The 15,560-nt window shown below is 44.4% G+C and overlaps 1 protein-coding gene and 1 pseudogene across 1 annotated transcript; both read right to left on the minus strand.

Annotated features, from left to right (window-relative positions):
* Nucleotides 1-3,104: 3,104 nt before the first annotated feature.
* On the minus strand, nucleotides 3,105-4,049 carry LOC100772373 (olfactory receptor 1361-like). Its single transcript, XM_027424825.1, has one exon. It carries the CDS (start codon nucleotides 4,047-4,049, stop codon nucleotides 3,105-3,107), a length of 945 nt encoding a protein of 314 aa, XP_027280626.1.
* A 3,436-nt stretch (nucleotides 4,050-7,485) lies between these two features.
* On the minus strand, nucleotides 7,486-11,732 carry LOC113836620 (annotated as a pseudogene).
* Nucleotides 11,733-15,560: the final 3,828 nt, after the last annotated feature.

Here is a 15,560-nt window from a genome sequence, read left to right on the forward strand (position 1 = left end):
ATGAGCTCAATAATCTCTTCCTCCTCTTCCTCCATGATGTCCTCATCCTCACATATATCCTGCTCTGATTCTGAATCCTCTCCTGGTTCTTTTAACTCCTTTCTCAACCTTCCTAGAGAAGGATAAACTTGCTTCTTATCCCTTTTCTGTTTCTCCTTTGATTTCTCACTGCAAGTCGGATAACACCACCAGAAAATAAAAGCCCACACTGCGATGTCAAAAAGCAGCCAAATCACCACTATAATAGCGGGGTCCATTAACTTACTCTCACTCTGCAAATTAAAGCAGAAGCGAGGTTTTTTACTTTCGGTTCGCTTTTGTCGCGAACAGTGTTGCTCCTTTCCGGAGACTTTACCGCCTCTTTCCCGAGGGCTTTGTTGCTCCTTTACCGGAGACTTTATCGCCTCTTTCCCGAGGACCTTGGTGCTCCTTTACCGGAGACCTATCTCCTCTTTCCCGAGGACCTTGGTGCTCCTTTACCGGAGACCTATCTCCGCATTCACCGCGGACTTTACAGTTCCACTTACCTTGGGAACTTACCCCCGACTGTGAGAAGTTCTGATTCCCCGTACGGGCCACCACTTGCGGCGTCCACCCTTGACCAGCAAGAAAGACGCCACACCGAGGAATCTTCTTCAAACACAGTTTAATCGGGAACCTCTTTGCTTTGTACAATGTATAATGGAGGCGGCAGCGGCGGCGGCGGCCCCGGGCCGAGGGAGACGGGGCTTGATATAGTCTACATCTACCAATCACCTAACCCTACGTGGCGCGCCAGGATAGGTTGTCTCCAAGCAGAATTAAGAGGATACATGACCTTTACCATATTTGGAGTTGTTTACCACAGAGAGCGCTCGCCGTCGGGCTGGCGGAGGGAAAACCGGCGCCATCTTTTGGGTGCGGTTTTCTGCAGCTCCCTACAACTAAACACTAACAAATGGAACAGAAAGAGGAAAAGAGGAGAGAGTTGACTGACATGTCGGACACTGGAATTGTAGAAGGCACAGCACAGTTTGTTTTTATTGAGTTGACCAATTTCCTGCCTAATGTTATATGCTACATAACAAAAATAAGAATAACACATTAAGCCCAGTGAGCTGCAGAATTAGGGTTTCCTGCAGCTCCAAAAACCCTTCCTCCTCAACACACCTGGTCAGACCTTCCCCTGAGGTGGACTCAGGCAAGGTCTCTGCTGTGAGAGAGAATGAACAGCTGTGCTGCTCCAGAGATGGTCTAAGCACTCCCAGCTGGGTCCTGGCACTCTGCTAAGGGACACGGAGAATTACTTAGAGCATCAGTAGCAAATAAGGTCTCTGATACAGTGACAGCACAAGACACGGAAGACCATGTTGTGACCACACAGAGATCCCAACAAAAACAACAGCATCCACTGCCCTGAAAATGGCTGACACATGTGACTGCTGCTGCTTGGCCAATCAGAGTCCAATCTCCTGGGTGAGGTGCATGAAAATAGCCATTCAGAATCATCCCAAATTGGAAAGGCCATCTCATACCGAACAGGTATCAATTCCCAATTACAACCACACCCAACACAAGCCTGTGTTTATCATTGGTCCTTTCCATCTTTGTCCCATTGAGACTCCTCCCCCATTCCCCAAAGCGGTGCTCTGTCTCTTACAGTGAGATGAAAAGTACAGGTGTGGTCATGGTTGATTTTACCAAGTCCTGACACAGACTCATGGTCCAATTGAATTGAAAACCCTGAAACCTATGGATATCTGACTTTTAACAAAGAAGTCAAAGCAAGAAAGCATCTTCAATAAATGGTGCTAGCATAAATGGATATCAACATGCAGAAAATTGCAAATAGATCCATATCTATCACCATGCACAAAACTCAAGTCCAAGTAGATCAAAGACCTTAACATAAATCCAGGTACACTGAAGCTGATAGAAGAGAAAATGGGAGGTAGTCTTGAATGAACTAGTTCAGGAGACCACTTTCTACACATAACACCAGATGCACAGACACTGAGAGCAACAATCAATAAATTGGACATGAAACTGAAAAGCTTCTGTAAGGCAAAGGAGATGGTAAATAAGACAAAACAACAACCCACACAATGGGAAAAGATCTTCACCTACCCCACATCTGACAGAGAGCTGATCTCCAAAATATACAAAGAACTAAAAAAGCTAGACATCAAAATACAAAATAACCCAATGGAAAAATAGGGTACAGAGCTAAACAGATAATTCTCAACATAAGAATCTCAAATGCCTGAAAAACATTTAAGGACCTGCTCAACATCCTCAGTCATGAGGGAAATGTAAATAAAAAAAAAAACTCTGAGATACCATCTTACACCTGTCAGAATGGCTAGGACCAAAAACACTGATGACAGCCTATGAGAGGATGAGGAGTAAGGGGAACACTCCTCCACTGCTGGTGGCAGTGCAAACTTATCCAGCCACTTTGGAAATCAGTATGATAATTTCTCAGAAAATTGGGAATCAATCTACCTCCAGACTCAGAATTACCACTCTTGGGCATATACCTAAAGAATGCTCAATCGTACCACAATGACACTTGCTCAACTATGTTCATATCAACATTATTCATAATAACCAGAATCTGGAAACAACCTAGATGCCCCTCACCCAAAGAATGGATAAAGAAAACGGGGTTCACTTATACAATAGAGTACTACTCAGATGTTAAAAACAATGACATAATGAAATTTGCAGGCAAATGGATAGAACTAGAAAAAAATCATTCTGAGTGAGGTAACCCAGACCCAGAAAGACAAACAAGGTATGTGCTCACTCATAAGTGCAGACTAGATGTAAAGCAAAGGATAACCAGACCACAAGCCACAGCTCCAGAGAAGCTAGGTAACATCAAGGACCCTAAGAGGGACACATGGATCACCCTGGGAGGGGAAATAGACATGGCAATATGAAAAATGACATTTGTTAAGTTTTTATCTCTCTGTTACTTAAAGATCTGTATCCTGGGTTTTGTATCCAGGACAGATAGTAGACAATTTTCCTACAAAAGACAAGTTCTAAGTTTCAGAAAATTGATAAAAACATATAGGATTCTTAGCTATTATAGTTCCTCTATAATACAGCTTCAAACATTATTGAGTAGATAAATATTTCATGGTAAGCACTTTCCTTAAAGCCCTTTTCATGTCCCTGTTCCTCAGGCTGTAGATGAAAGGGTTCAGCATGGGGGTCACCACTGTGTACATCATGGCAGCTGCCATGTCACTCCCAGCTGAGTGAGAGGAGGAGGGGTTGAAATACAGGGATATGATGGTTCCATAGAAGAGGCAGACCACAGCCAGGTGGGAGCTGCAGGTGGAGAAGGCCTTCCACCTTCCACTTGTGGACGAGACTCTCAGAACAGCAGAGGTGATGTGGATGTAGGAGATCAGGATGCAGACAAATGGGGTGACCATGATCACAGCTCCCTCTGTAAGAAGCATCAGCTCATTGAGGTGTGTGTCAGAGCAGGAGAGTTTCAGGATGGGAGTGGCGTCACAGAAGAAGTGGGGGATGATGTTGTCTGCACAGAATGAGAGTCGAGCCATGAGCAGGGTGTGCAACAGAGCATTCAGGCTGGATAACACCCACGACCCGACCACCAGCAGGGCACAGAGCTGATGGGTCATCTTGGTTGCATAGTGTAAAGGGTGGCATATGGCCACAAAACGGTCATAGGCCATCACAGCCAGCAGGAAATTGTCCATGACAGCAAATGCACAAAGAAAATACAGCTGTGTGAAACACCCAGAGAAGGAAATGGCTTGATTCCTGAGTATGTGTATGGCCAGCACCTTGGGGACAGATGTGGAGGAGAAGCAGACATCCACAAAGGACAGGTTGCTGAGGAAGAAGTACATGGGGGTGTGCAGGTGGGAGTCTGTGCCGATGGCCAGGATGATGAGCAGGTTTCCCAGGACAGTGACCAGGTACATGATGAGGAAAAGCAGGAAGAGGAGCTGCTGATGCTGCTGAGGCTGCCTGGAGAGTCCCAGGAGGAGGAACTCGGAGACCATAGACTGGTTAGTGCCTCCCATAGGTCTGATCCCAGCTAGAGAAGAGAGAGAGAGATGTAGGAGCTAAAGGGTTTGAATGCAACAAATCATACTACATACCTTGCCATATTTAAAACAAAACAAAAAACAAATGCAAACAAACAAAAATCTGCATAGGGCTGGAGAAATGTTTTAACTATTAAAATGCCTGGTCTTCCAGAGGACCCAGATTCAATCATAGGGTGGCCAGCTTTAGTGTATAACCGTTTTCCAGGTGATCTAGCGCCCTCTCCTGGCCTCTATGGGCACTGCATCTTTTGCTATCATACATTCAAGAAAATACACAATACACATAGACATAAAATAAGTGTGTGTGTGTGTGTGTGTGTGTGTGTGTGTGTGTGTGTGTGTGTTTAAAAAATAAAACCTCCATTAGATTTGCTGAATCGGGATCTACCCATAGTGCTCATACTCTCAACCTCCAACTCCCAATCCTAGATTATTCTGGTCTCACCAGATTCACCCTTATGCTTTATTAACTATAACATAAAAACATATATACGTGAGATGGAAGATGTTTCAGTGGGTTAAACCATTTACTGAACAAACATGACAGCTTGAGTTTGAGCCCAAAACACTTAAAGTTGGAAGGAGAGTACCACTTTCACAGAGCTGTCCCTTGGCTCCACATGTGCATTGTGGCATATGTAACACACACACACACACACACACACACACACACTAGTACATATATTGTCTTCATGCATACACAGATGACCCTTCCCTAAAATCCCTGATAACTTTCCCTGTCTTTCCCCCAGTCTTAGCAGCTCATAGGGAAAAGAAAAATAGCAAGGGCCAGAGAGACATGTCAATATGCGAAGACACTTATACCTAGCCTGACACCCTGAGTCAAGCACCCAGGATCCACATAGTGGAAGGAGAAAGAAATTCCCCTAAAAGATATCCTCTGACTTCCACATATGCTGTATACACACACACACACACACACACACACACACACACACACACACACACACACCACTGAGTGTAATGAACTTTCAAAATATAATGAGAAATAGCTAGTTACTGTTGTGTTCGGCTCTAATTTAGCCTCATGGAATCACAAATGTTGCTATTGGTCCTTCAATATGGAGGAGTTAGCATCGTTTTTCATTAACTAAATTGGCATCAGCACTGCTATTACAATACCTCACAAGTCAGTGCTGTAACTGGCCCATGTTCACTTCCTTGGAGTTGCTGGGCAGTGGTGTTCTTTATTCTAAGGATGGGAAAGGGTTAGAATCCTAAGAGGGCTTTGAGCAAGCGAAGAGTGGGTGATCACCATCCTAGCCTTCTGTGCAGCAAGGAGGTTTGGGGGACTCAGATGGGTATTTACTGCAGCATCCTTCCCACTGGGCTAGACTCCCAGAGCATCTCATTAAGGACAGGCAGACAGTAATTGTCCTGCCTAGCTCCTAGTCTCTGTGGACCAACAATGAAGAAGAAGGGTAACATTTTATTCCTGGGTCAGAACTCTGCAATAAAGCAGTCTGGGTGGAGACAAGTCCCAGGGGAAATTCCCTTAAACTGCATCATCTCGGCACCCTAAGCCTACAGGTTTGCTGTTGGTTCAGATGTCTCCGTCTTACAGCAGAGACTGAGGTATTGCAGCACTGTTTGGTGAATGTCCCTCTTTCTTTCCCACCTGGCCATTTACTGCATAGGACTTATAGCACATTTCCAGGCAGGAAGATGGGTGACTAGACTGCAATAGATGGAATTAGAACTGAAGCTAACACTTAAAAATTTGATGTAAAATACTGGGAAGGACGGGGAAAGATGGAAGAGTATGTGGCCAGGCATGGCTGAAATACTGCATGCACCAAGAGTTGACCTCCTTTGGCTGTCTCCCCAGCACACAATGAATCACCCATGTCTTCAAATTTATAGTTTCTTAAGAGTGTGGCTCCACCAGCCCTACTTAAGCTCTGCCACCCCTACTAAAGAAAGATTCGTGATTGGACTCAGATCCTCCTGAATGCAGTGTTAAAGGCATGAGCCACCTCTCAAAGCCTGTTTTTGTTTTCTGGGAGATCACACTGTAGCCACCAAGGCTGGAAGTATGTGTCAGTTCTATTTCCTTATTTTCTCTCTCTCTCTCTCTCTCTCTCTCTCTCTCTCTCTCTCTCTCTTCCTTCCTTCTTTTCTTTCTTTCTTTTTTCCTCTGTTCTTGAGACTGGGTTTCTCTCTGTAACAGCCCTGGCTGCCCTGGAACTGACTTGTAGTCCAGATTGGCCTCAAACTCACAGAGATCCTCCTGCCTCTGCCTCCCGAGTGCTGAAATTAAAGGCGTGCACCACCACTGCCCTGCTGTTACCTTATTTTCTAGAAGAAGGCTGTTGAATATAGCAAAGTTGTAAGTGGTTAGACATACATCTCTAAGTCAGTTTCTGCTAACCTAAGAAGACCTTTATAACCTTAGGAATTTATAAACTTTAATCAAGGTTAATCAAACATATTGTTAGACCCCCGAAAACTCAAGTATCCGGGGTCTCAGGCCAGGTTCTCGGTCACCCCAATCACCAGGTGGATTCGAGAGCTTGCTGCAAACTGCACGAGGCTTTATTGTAATTTAACGAGCTAACCCTATGTTAGCTCGGGTCTTTCACCCACCTGCCATGGCGGACGGCTAGAAAAGACGGCTCCTTGGGTCTCCCAAAAGATCTTATAGGGCAGCGTAAGGGGAGTGTCTAGGGGTATGCACAGGCTTACGCACAGGCTCACGATTGGTGTGCTTCCAGGCTTGGAGGGCTTGCCCTGTGTTGATTGGTCAACTGGTTGTTATGGCCCATAGGCCCTCCCAGGGTGGTTGCTATGCTCTCTACGTCATTGTCGTGCGCTTGTCCGTAAAGCACACCCAGGGTCGTAAAGCATAGCGCCACCAACTAACTTCTGATTGGTTCCTTGTCACAAGACAGGCATCTGACCTCTAAGTGACTAAGGTTCCTTGTCACAAGACAGGCATCTGACCTCTAAGTGACCAAGGCAGGTTTATGGCAAGCACGTGTTCGGCTGTCATGGCTGCCAAAAGGGAAGCCGGTTCCTTCAATATGTTGGTTCTTATTTAAAATTTATTTGAAGCCTGTTATTGAACAGTTAGCAAAGATAGAAGTAATTAGCTGTATATCTCTAAATTAGCTTTTGTTAATCTGAGTAGACCTTTATAACCTTAGGATTTATCATACAAAGATTCATACTAGGGCTGGAGAGATGGCTCACTGGTTTTAAGAGCACTGACTGCTCTACTAGAGGACCCAGGTTTAATTCCCAGCACCCACATGGCAGCTCACAACTGTCTATGACTCCAAGACCAGACACCCTCACACAGACATGCATGCAGGCAACACATCAATGCACATAAAATTAAAAGAACTCATAGCAATCCAAAATATTTTGGAGACCTGCTGCTGTCTTCTTAGTCTAAAAAGTAGAGAGCATGATAAACCAAGGGCTCAGTAGGACTAAGAAATCCTATGATTGCTGCCTTGGTTGGTTTATGCCATGCAGCCATCTTACTCAAGAGGTGGTGAAGTTGCATTGCAAGCACTTTCCTAACCTTAGTAAAGATGGCTGCCAGTCACATGGTTGCTTCTATCCTAATGAGGTCATCAGCCAAGATGGAGGCAAGTCATATTGTAGCTATTTAAAAACATCTATTATCCTAAACAAGAGTTGAAATTGTTACATATACAGTAAGTAGACCTATTTTTCTAAATAAGAGTTTAATCATATATAGCAAATTAAGTTTCAAGCTTTCATTACAAGTTTTATGCTTTTTACTACAGTGCTTATAGATTCTTTAATCACAATAAAGCATTTACAAATAATGAGATAAGTGTTTACACAATAGTTTAAAAAGATTTCTTAAAAGTAGAGTACAGAGAAATCATAAAGATTAAGGTTTTGAAGAGTGAAAAAGTAGAAAAAGCTTAAAAATAAGAGACTGTAGATAGATTTTTGTTTTGTTTTTTCAAGACAGGCTTTCTCTGTGGCTTTGGAGGCTTTCCTGGAACTAGCTCTTGTAGACCAGGCTGGTCAAGAACTCAAAGAGATCTGCCTGCCTCTGCCTCCCGAGTGCTGGGACTAAAGGTGTGCACCAACCACTGCCCAGCTATAGATAGATTTTTCTTTAAGCTGCCATCTCACAAAAAATAACATGGAGACTTTTATTAATTATGAAAGATTGCCTTAGCCTAGGCTTGTCCCCTTAGTTCTTATAATTTAAATTAACCTACATCTTTTAATCTATGCTATTTTATATGGCTGGGTTTCTTTTACTCTGAACTGCCCATCCTGCTTCCTCAACATCTGGCTGGAGATTCCTCCTTTCTTCCTCCCAGAACTCTGTCCCCAGAAGTCCTTTTCCTGCCTGGCTAATGGCCATTCAGCTCTTATTAAACCAATCACAGTGACACATCTTCACTAATAAAGGGTATCTTCACTAATAAAAGAATATTCTGCAACAAGAGACTTTTAGGGGTGTACAGCAGAGAAAGCTCAGATGTACCAAATTTGGGATGTTTTATTTGTGCAGTGGCAGAGGTGTTTAGGATTTGAGAGTGAAAGGACCAGCTCCCCTTTCGGCAGTCATAGCAGTCAAACACCCATGCTTGTATGACCTTGTCCTGGATGCCTGCCTCGTGACAAGGAACCAATCAGAAGTTAGCTGGTGGCTCTATGCTTTACAACCCTGGGTGTACTTTACGGACAAGCACACAGCAATGATGCACAGATCATAGCAACCACCCTGGGAGGGCCTATGGGCCATAACAACCAGTTGGCCAATCAACACAGGGCAAGCCCTCCAAGCCTGAAGGGTACACCAATAGTGAGCCTGTGCATACCCCTAGACACTCCCCTTACGCTGCCCTATAAGATCTCGGTACTGTGGCTTCTCAGAGTCTTTGCTAGCCATCCGCCATGGTGGGTGGATGAAAGACCCAAGATAACATGGGGTTAGCTCGTTAAATTACAATAAAGCCTCATGCAGTTTGCAGCAAGCTCTCGAATCCGCCTGGTGATTGGGATGACCGTGGTTGTGACCTGGGACCCTGGATACCTGAGTTTTCCTGGGGTCTAACAAGAGAATTTGAAAATCAAGTGTGCTGGCTTTGGCCACTGAGCTAGACTGAGGCCATTTGCAGCAACACAGGGAAGCCTTAATAAGGAGGCAAGGAAAAGGTTGCAGATAGGAGCGCCATCCAAAGAATCTAGAGAAAGAGGAGGCAAAGAACAAAGAAACCCTTCCTTCTTATGAAGGGACCAGCTCCCTATTTCAGCAGCCATTACAGCCAAACACACATTTGCCTAACCTTGTCTTGGTCACTAAGGTCAGATGCCTGCCCCTTTCGGCAGCCATAACAGCCGAATATGTGCTTGTCTGACCTTGCCTTGGTCACTAGAGGTTAGGTGCCTGCCTCGTAGCAAGGAACCAATCAGAAGTTACCTGGTGGCGCTATGCTTTATGGCTCTGGGTGTGCTTTATGGACAAGCGCACAGCAATGACGCACAGAGCATAGCAACCACCCTGGGAGGGCCTATGGACCATAACAACCAGTTGGCCAATCAACACAGGGCAAGCCCTCCTAGACACTCCCCTTATGCTGCCCTATAAGATCTCTATGCAGCCCCTTCGAGCTGTCTTTTGTAGCCATCCACCATGGTGGATGGATGAAAGACCCGAGTTAAATGGGGTTAGCTCGTTAAACTATAATAAAGCCTCATGCAGTTTGCATCAAGCTTTCGCCTCTGCCTGGTGATTGGGGTGACAGAGGTCCTGGGCTGAGATCCTGGAGGCCTGAGCTTTCTGGGGGTCTTACACTTCCATAGTTCTTATATAGGCTTCCAGCAGAAGGTGTGGCCCAAATTAAAGGTGTGCCTTCCTGCCTCGAGGTCTGGATTAAAGGTATGTGTCATCCATCCTCAAGATCCAGGGAAAAGACATATTGTCTTCCTGACTCAAGATTGGGATCATAAGTGTGCCCTCCATTTCCTGATTGTAGTTCATTCCAGATATAAACAAGTTGGCAACCAAGAATAGCCATCATAGTGATGCTCCTTTTATAAACTTGGATGCCTTTGTGTTTGGGGCATAGATGTTAAGAATTAAAATGTCATCTTTGTGGATTTTTCCTTTCATGAGTATGTAGTGTCCTTCCCTATCTCTTCTGGTTATTTTTGGCTTGAAGTCTATTTTGTTGGATATTATATATTAACATGTCTACATCAGCTTGTTTCCTAGGTCCAGTTGCTTGGTATCTTTTTCTTATCCTTTACTCTGAGGTAATGTCTATCCTTGATGATGAAGTATGTTTCTTAGATGTAATGGGATGGATTCTGTTTCCACATCTATTTTGTTGTTGGGGGGGTGGTAATGGTCTCTATGTGTGTATTTCCCTTCTTTTGGTTTTGCTGGTCTGAGATTGTGTGTTGCCTGATGGGAAATTTTATGTGGAACTGATAGGTGTGGCCACTGTGGATTTTAAGTAAAATGTTTTTCTGAATATTTGGGGCTGACACTTAGGACTGGGGATGAGACTGGGGGGTTGGATCTGGAAGAACAGAAGCAGAGATGATGATCTGGAGTCAGCCCACCTGTTTCCCTGGCAGAAGCCAACAACCAGTTTTCTTTTCTTCATATTTCTCCAAATTTTTATCAAAAATCTAATATTTGTAGGGATATTACATGGATGCAAAATTCTGAAAATAAAATTAATGTCCACAAACAAGGTGAAAAATATGTAGATATGGATAATATTAAGACTATATGATCCTCAAGGACAATACGAATAAGTGAACTACAGCTTTGCATATGGCACGGAAGATTCTTTTTTTTTTCTTTGAATTATTTTTTCACTTTACATACTACTTATCCTGGGTGCATGAACTGGCATTCCCTTGCTCAGCCTGGATGCAGGCGGGGAGGGGCTAGGTCCTGCCTGAATTTGGTGTACCAGACTTTGTGGACTCTCATGCTTTTCTCTAGAAAAACAAAACAAAAGCCCTAAAAAGTCAAAATGAATTCTTGAGTATCAGTTCCCATTGTGGCTTCATTGGCTTTTTCACATTACACACAAAATGATTTCATGGTAAGCACTTTCAAGTCCCTGTTCCTCAGGCTGTAGATGAAAGGGTTCAGCATGGGGGTCACCACTGTGTACATCATAGCAGCTGCCATGTCACTCCCAGCTGAGTGAGAGGAGGAGGGGTTGAAATACAGGGATATGATGGTTCCATAGAAGAGGCAGACCACAGCCAGGTGGGAGCTGCAGGTGGAGAAGGCTTTCCACCTTCCCCTTGTGGATGAGACTCTCAGAACAGCAGAGGTGATGTGGATGTAGGAGATCAGGATGCAGACAAATGGGGTGACCATGATCACAGCTCCCTCTGTAAGAAGCATCAGCTCATTGAGGTGTGTGTCAGAGCAGGAGAGTTTCAGGAGGGGAGTGGCGTCACAGAAGAAGTGAGGAATGATGTTGTCTGCACAGAATGAGAGTCAAGCCATGAGCAGGGTGTGCAACAGAGATTCAGGCTGGATAACACCCATGACTCGACCACAAGGAGGACACAGAGCTGATGGGTCATCTTGGTTGTGTAGTATAAAGGGTGGCATATGGCCACAAAACGGTCATAGGCCATCACAGCCAGCAGGAAATTGTCCATGTCTGTAAGTTCAAAGAAAAAATACACCTGTGTGATATGGTAGAACATTATTTTAAGGTGTGTGACTTTTGTTTATGCTACATTTGTTTAACTCTGTGAAGCTGTGTTACTGTGCCTGTCTAAAAACACCTGATGGTCCTAGTAAAGAGCTGAATGGCCAACAGTGAGACGGGAACAAGGATAGGCAGGGTCTGGCAGGCAGAGAGTATAAATAGGAGGAGAACCGAGGAAGAAGAGGAGCAAGATAGAACAAGGAGAAGAAGGACCTCAGGGGCCAGACACCCAGACAGCCATGGAGTAAGAAAGAAAGATATACAGAATTAAGAAAGATAAAAGCCCAGAGGGAAAAGGTAGACAGGTTAGTTTAAGTTAAGAAAATCTGACTAGCAACAAGCCAAGCTAAGGTCGGGCATTCATAAGTGATAAGAAGTCTGTGTAAGATTTATGTGGCAGCTGGGCGGTAGGCACCCCCACTTTCTCTTCTGTCAGCTTCAGTGTATCTACCTGGATTTATGTTGAGATCTTTGATCTACTTGGACTTGAGTTTTGTGCATGGTGATAGATATGGATCTATTTGCAATTTTCTACATGTTGACATCCAGTTACGCCAGCACCATTTGTTGAAGATGCTTTCTTTTTTCCCATTGTACCGTTTTGGCTTCTTTGTTTAAAAAAATCAGGTATTCACAGGTGTCAGGGTTTTCAATTCGATTCTGTTGGACCATGTGTCTGTGTCAATGATTGGCAAAATCAACCATGACCACATCTATACACATCTCACTTTGGGGAATGGGGGAGGAGTCTCAATGGGACAAAGTTGGAAAGTGAGAAATGGTGCAGTGGTTGAGTTCTGCTGCCAGCACCTATGTTGGGCAGCCCACAATGGCCTGTAACCTCTGCTATAGGGGATCTAATGCCTTCTTCTGGCCTCTGAGGGCATCTGTAAGCATATGGCATTGTGTGTGTGTGTGTGTGTGTGTGTGTGTGTGTGTGTGTATGTGCATGTGTGTGTGTGTGTACAGAAATAAAACTAAGTCTTTTTTAAAAATAGTACAACACACTAGAATCAAAGAATCCCTTTTGGGGAGTGTAGTTTATTAACAGATAAAGCCTAAATTAGGTGATAAGAAGCCTCAGTGGAGTCTGGCTTGTCTGGGATAGGAGATAAAAGTGTTGAAGTCTAGAAGAGCTGCCCACCTGCACTCCTTGTTTCCTTGCCCAAGTAAGCCTCTGGCAGAAGAAAGTTCAGCATGTTATCACATGCTGTGAATCTTATCACACAAAACAGCACTGTAAAAGCACAAGCTAGCCTTTAATGGCACCAAGACTGCAGTTAAAAGATGGCTCAGTCAGTAAAGTGTAAGTCATAAAAGAACGAGGAACTGAGTTCATGTCCCCATCACCTATGTAAAAGGCAGCTGCCGTGACAGGAGGAAGCCTGGCATTCACTGCCTCGGCAGGCTACACTAGTCAGTAAGTTCCAGATTCAGTGAGGGACTTTTGTCTCAAAATAGTAGGTGTTGGCACACACCATTAATACTAATACTTGGGAGTCAAGGTAGGTGGAACTCTGTGAGTTCAAGGCCAGCCTGGTCTGGTGGTATACATAGGGAGTTCCAGGCCAGACAGAGCTGCACAGGAAAAACCTATCTTTAAAAAAAACAGTGGAAAGCAACTGAGGAAGACATTCAAAGATGACCTCTGGTCTCCTCACACATATGCATGGATAGCATATATGCACCATATGTGCACACATACAGAGAGAGGGAGAAAGAGGGGGTGATTGTAATGATAAGTCTTTCCGCCAAAGCCACCCAAGCCTTGCCGCCATGTGGGTGCTTTACACCAGCTGCCCTAGTTCCACCCACCACATTAGGGCCCCAAATAATACACAGAGACTTACATTTATTTTACAATGCTGCTAGCCAATTGACTAGGATTTCTTATATGCTAGCTTAGTCTTAATTATCAACCATAATCATAAGACATAGAGGATGCCTTCTGCTGGCGTCCTCTTCCCAGGCTTACATGGTGGCTCCAGAGAGAAGAGAGCAGGAGAAAAAGGAAGAACAAGAGAGAGCCACTTCCTGCTTGTCCTTGCTTAAATTCTGAATCTGCCTGCTATGTCACTTCCTGCCTGGATCACCAGACTTCTCTTTCCTACATTTCCCAGAATTTTCCTCGATTCCTAGTCCCGCCTAACTTGCTCCCCTATTGGCCAACAGTGCTTTATTTATCAACCAATAAGATAAACATATACACAGAAGGACATTCCCTGCCAGGTGCTATTTCACTATTCCATTATGCCAGCAGCTTCTGGTACACAGTAAACACTATGACTCCTCCTTACCTCTTGCATTAAGTATCTGCTATTCAATAACCAATTATTCTCTACTACTTAGAGATAGTTGACATTTACCTCACATAGGTCCTGCAGGCCAGGACTCTGGTCATGGTTTACCTGAATGGTTCTAGACCAGGGCTTCTTGTGAAATTTCAGTTACACTGTAGATTATTCATCTCATGGCTTACCTAACAAACAGCACATGCAGAAGAGTTCACAGGGCCAAAGAGAAAGCAAGAAACATGAATGAACCAGGCTCCCTCTTTTGTAACAAATGAATCATTCTCTGAGCCAAGTGTACTGGCATATGCCTGGGATCTCAGTGCTCAAGAGATGGAGACAAGAGGGTCAGGAATTCAAAGTCACCTGGGCTACCTGAAATTCTATCAGAAAACAAAGCCAAGGGCTGGAGACATGGCTCATCACTTAGGAGTGCTTGTTGCTCCCCTGGAGGACCCGTTTGGCTTCCAGCATCCATACTGAATGGTTCATAGTGTTGTTGGTTATCACCAGAGAAGACTGCTCAGACACGGCTTTAAGCCAATAGAAAGTCTTTATTAGCTGCCTGGCAACTACACTGGGTATTCAGGATCCTAGTATAGCAGTGAGCCTATCTCAAGGCGGGCTTTTTAAACATGAATATGTGTGTGCGCGCGCGCGCGCGCGCGCGCACACACACACACACACACACACACACACACACACACACACACACACGTCCTAGGTTGACATACTTCAGTTACAAGAAAAGTTAGCCAGGAACAGAACTACAGAAGCCAAAAGGCAAGGCTAGTACATTTAGTGATTTTTTTTCCTAGAACATTGATGAATTACGTCTTTGTTTTCACTTTGGCAGGTGTTAAATGTCTACATGCTGAGTTTTTATGGCCTGTGTGGTGCTTCTATCATAGAGTCAGATGTACTAAGATCTGAGGACCCGTTACAATTGCCATTTGTAACTCCAGACCCCAGGGACCTGACACCCTCCTCTAGCTTCCACGGGCACCCACACACATATGACATACTTACCAACACACAAAGAGACACACAAGTCTTTTTTAAAAAATATTTGTCACGCAAGGACTAACCCAGTCCTCCAATCCTTTGCAAATATAATGCCCATGATCTAATCACCAACAACCAGGTCCCTGTCCCTTAAGGGTCCTACAGTTCTCAGTTCTGCTATGTTAGGGACAGACATCCTTACAGGAACATTGGTGGACCATATCCAAATCACACAGCAAAGGTCTTCAACTTAGAGAGAAACGATCCCTTGTTATGCAAAGGGCTCGGCACTCCACACCTACTTACATGCAGTAGGTCCCCAGCAAAGGGCTCGGTGCACCCATACATGCTCACATGTTGCAGGCCCCAGCCAATCTCAGTTTTTAGAGGCTATCCAGATTGGAAACCATACTTGGGTTTGTCTGTCCCAATTCCTAGAAGTAGGAGACTGGAATCTCAAAGGCCCATAACCCATCCTA

Source organism: Cricetulus griseus, chromosome 7 (genome assembly GCF_003668045.3).
Source record: "Cricetulus griseus strain 17A/GY chromosome 7, alternate assembly CriGri-PICRH-1.0, whole genome shotgun sequence".
NCBI lineage: Eukaryota > Metazoa > Chordata > Mammalia > Rodentia > Cricetidae > Cricetulus > Cricetulus griseus.

Bases quoted from the DNA above. Each gene is read 5' to 3' on its own strand.
- LOC100772373 (XM_027424825.1), bottom strand. From the start codon at position 4,049: ATGGGAGGCACTAACCAGTCTATGGTCTCCGAGTTCCTCCTCCTGGGA.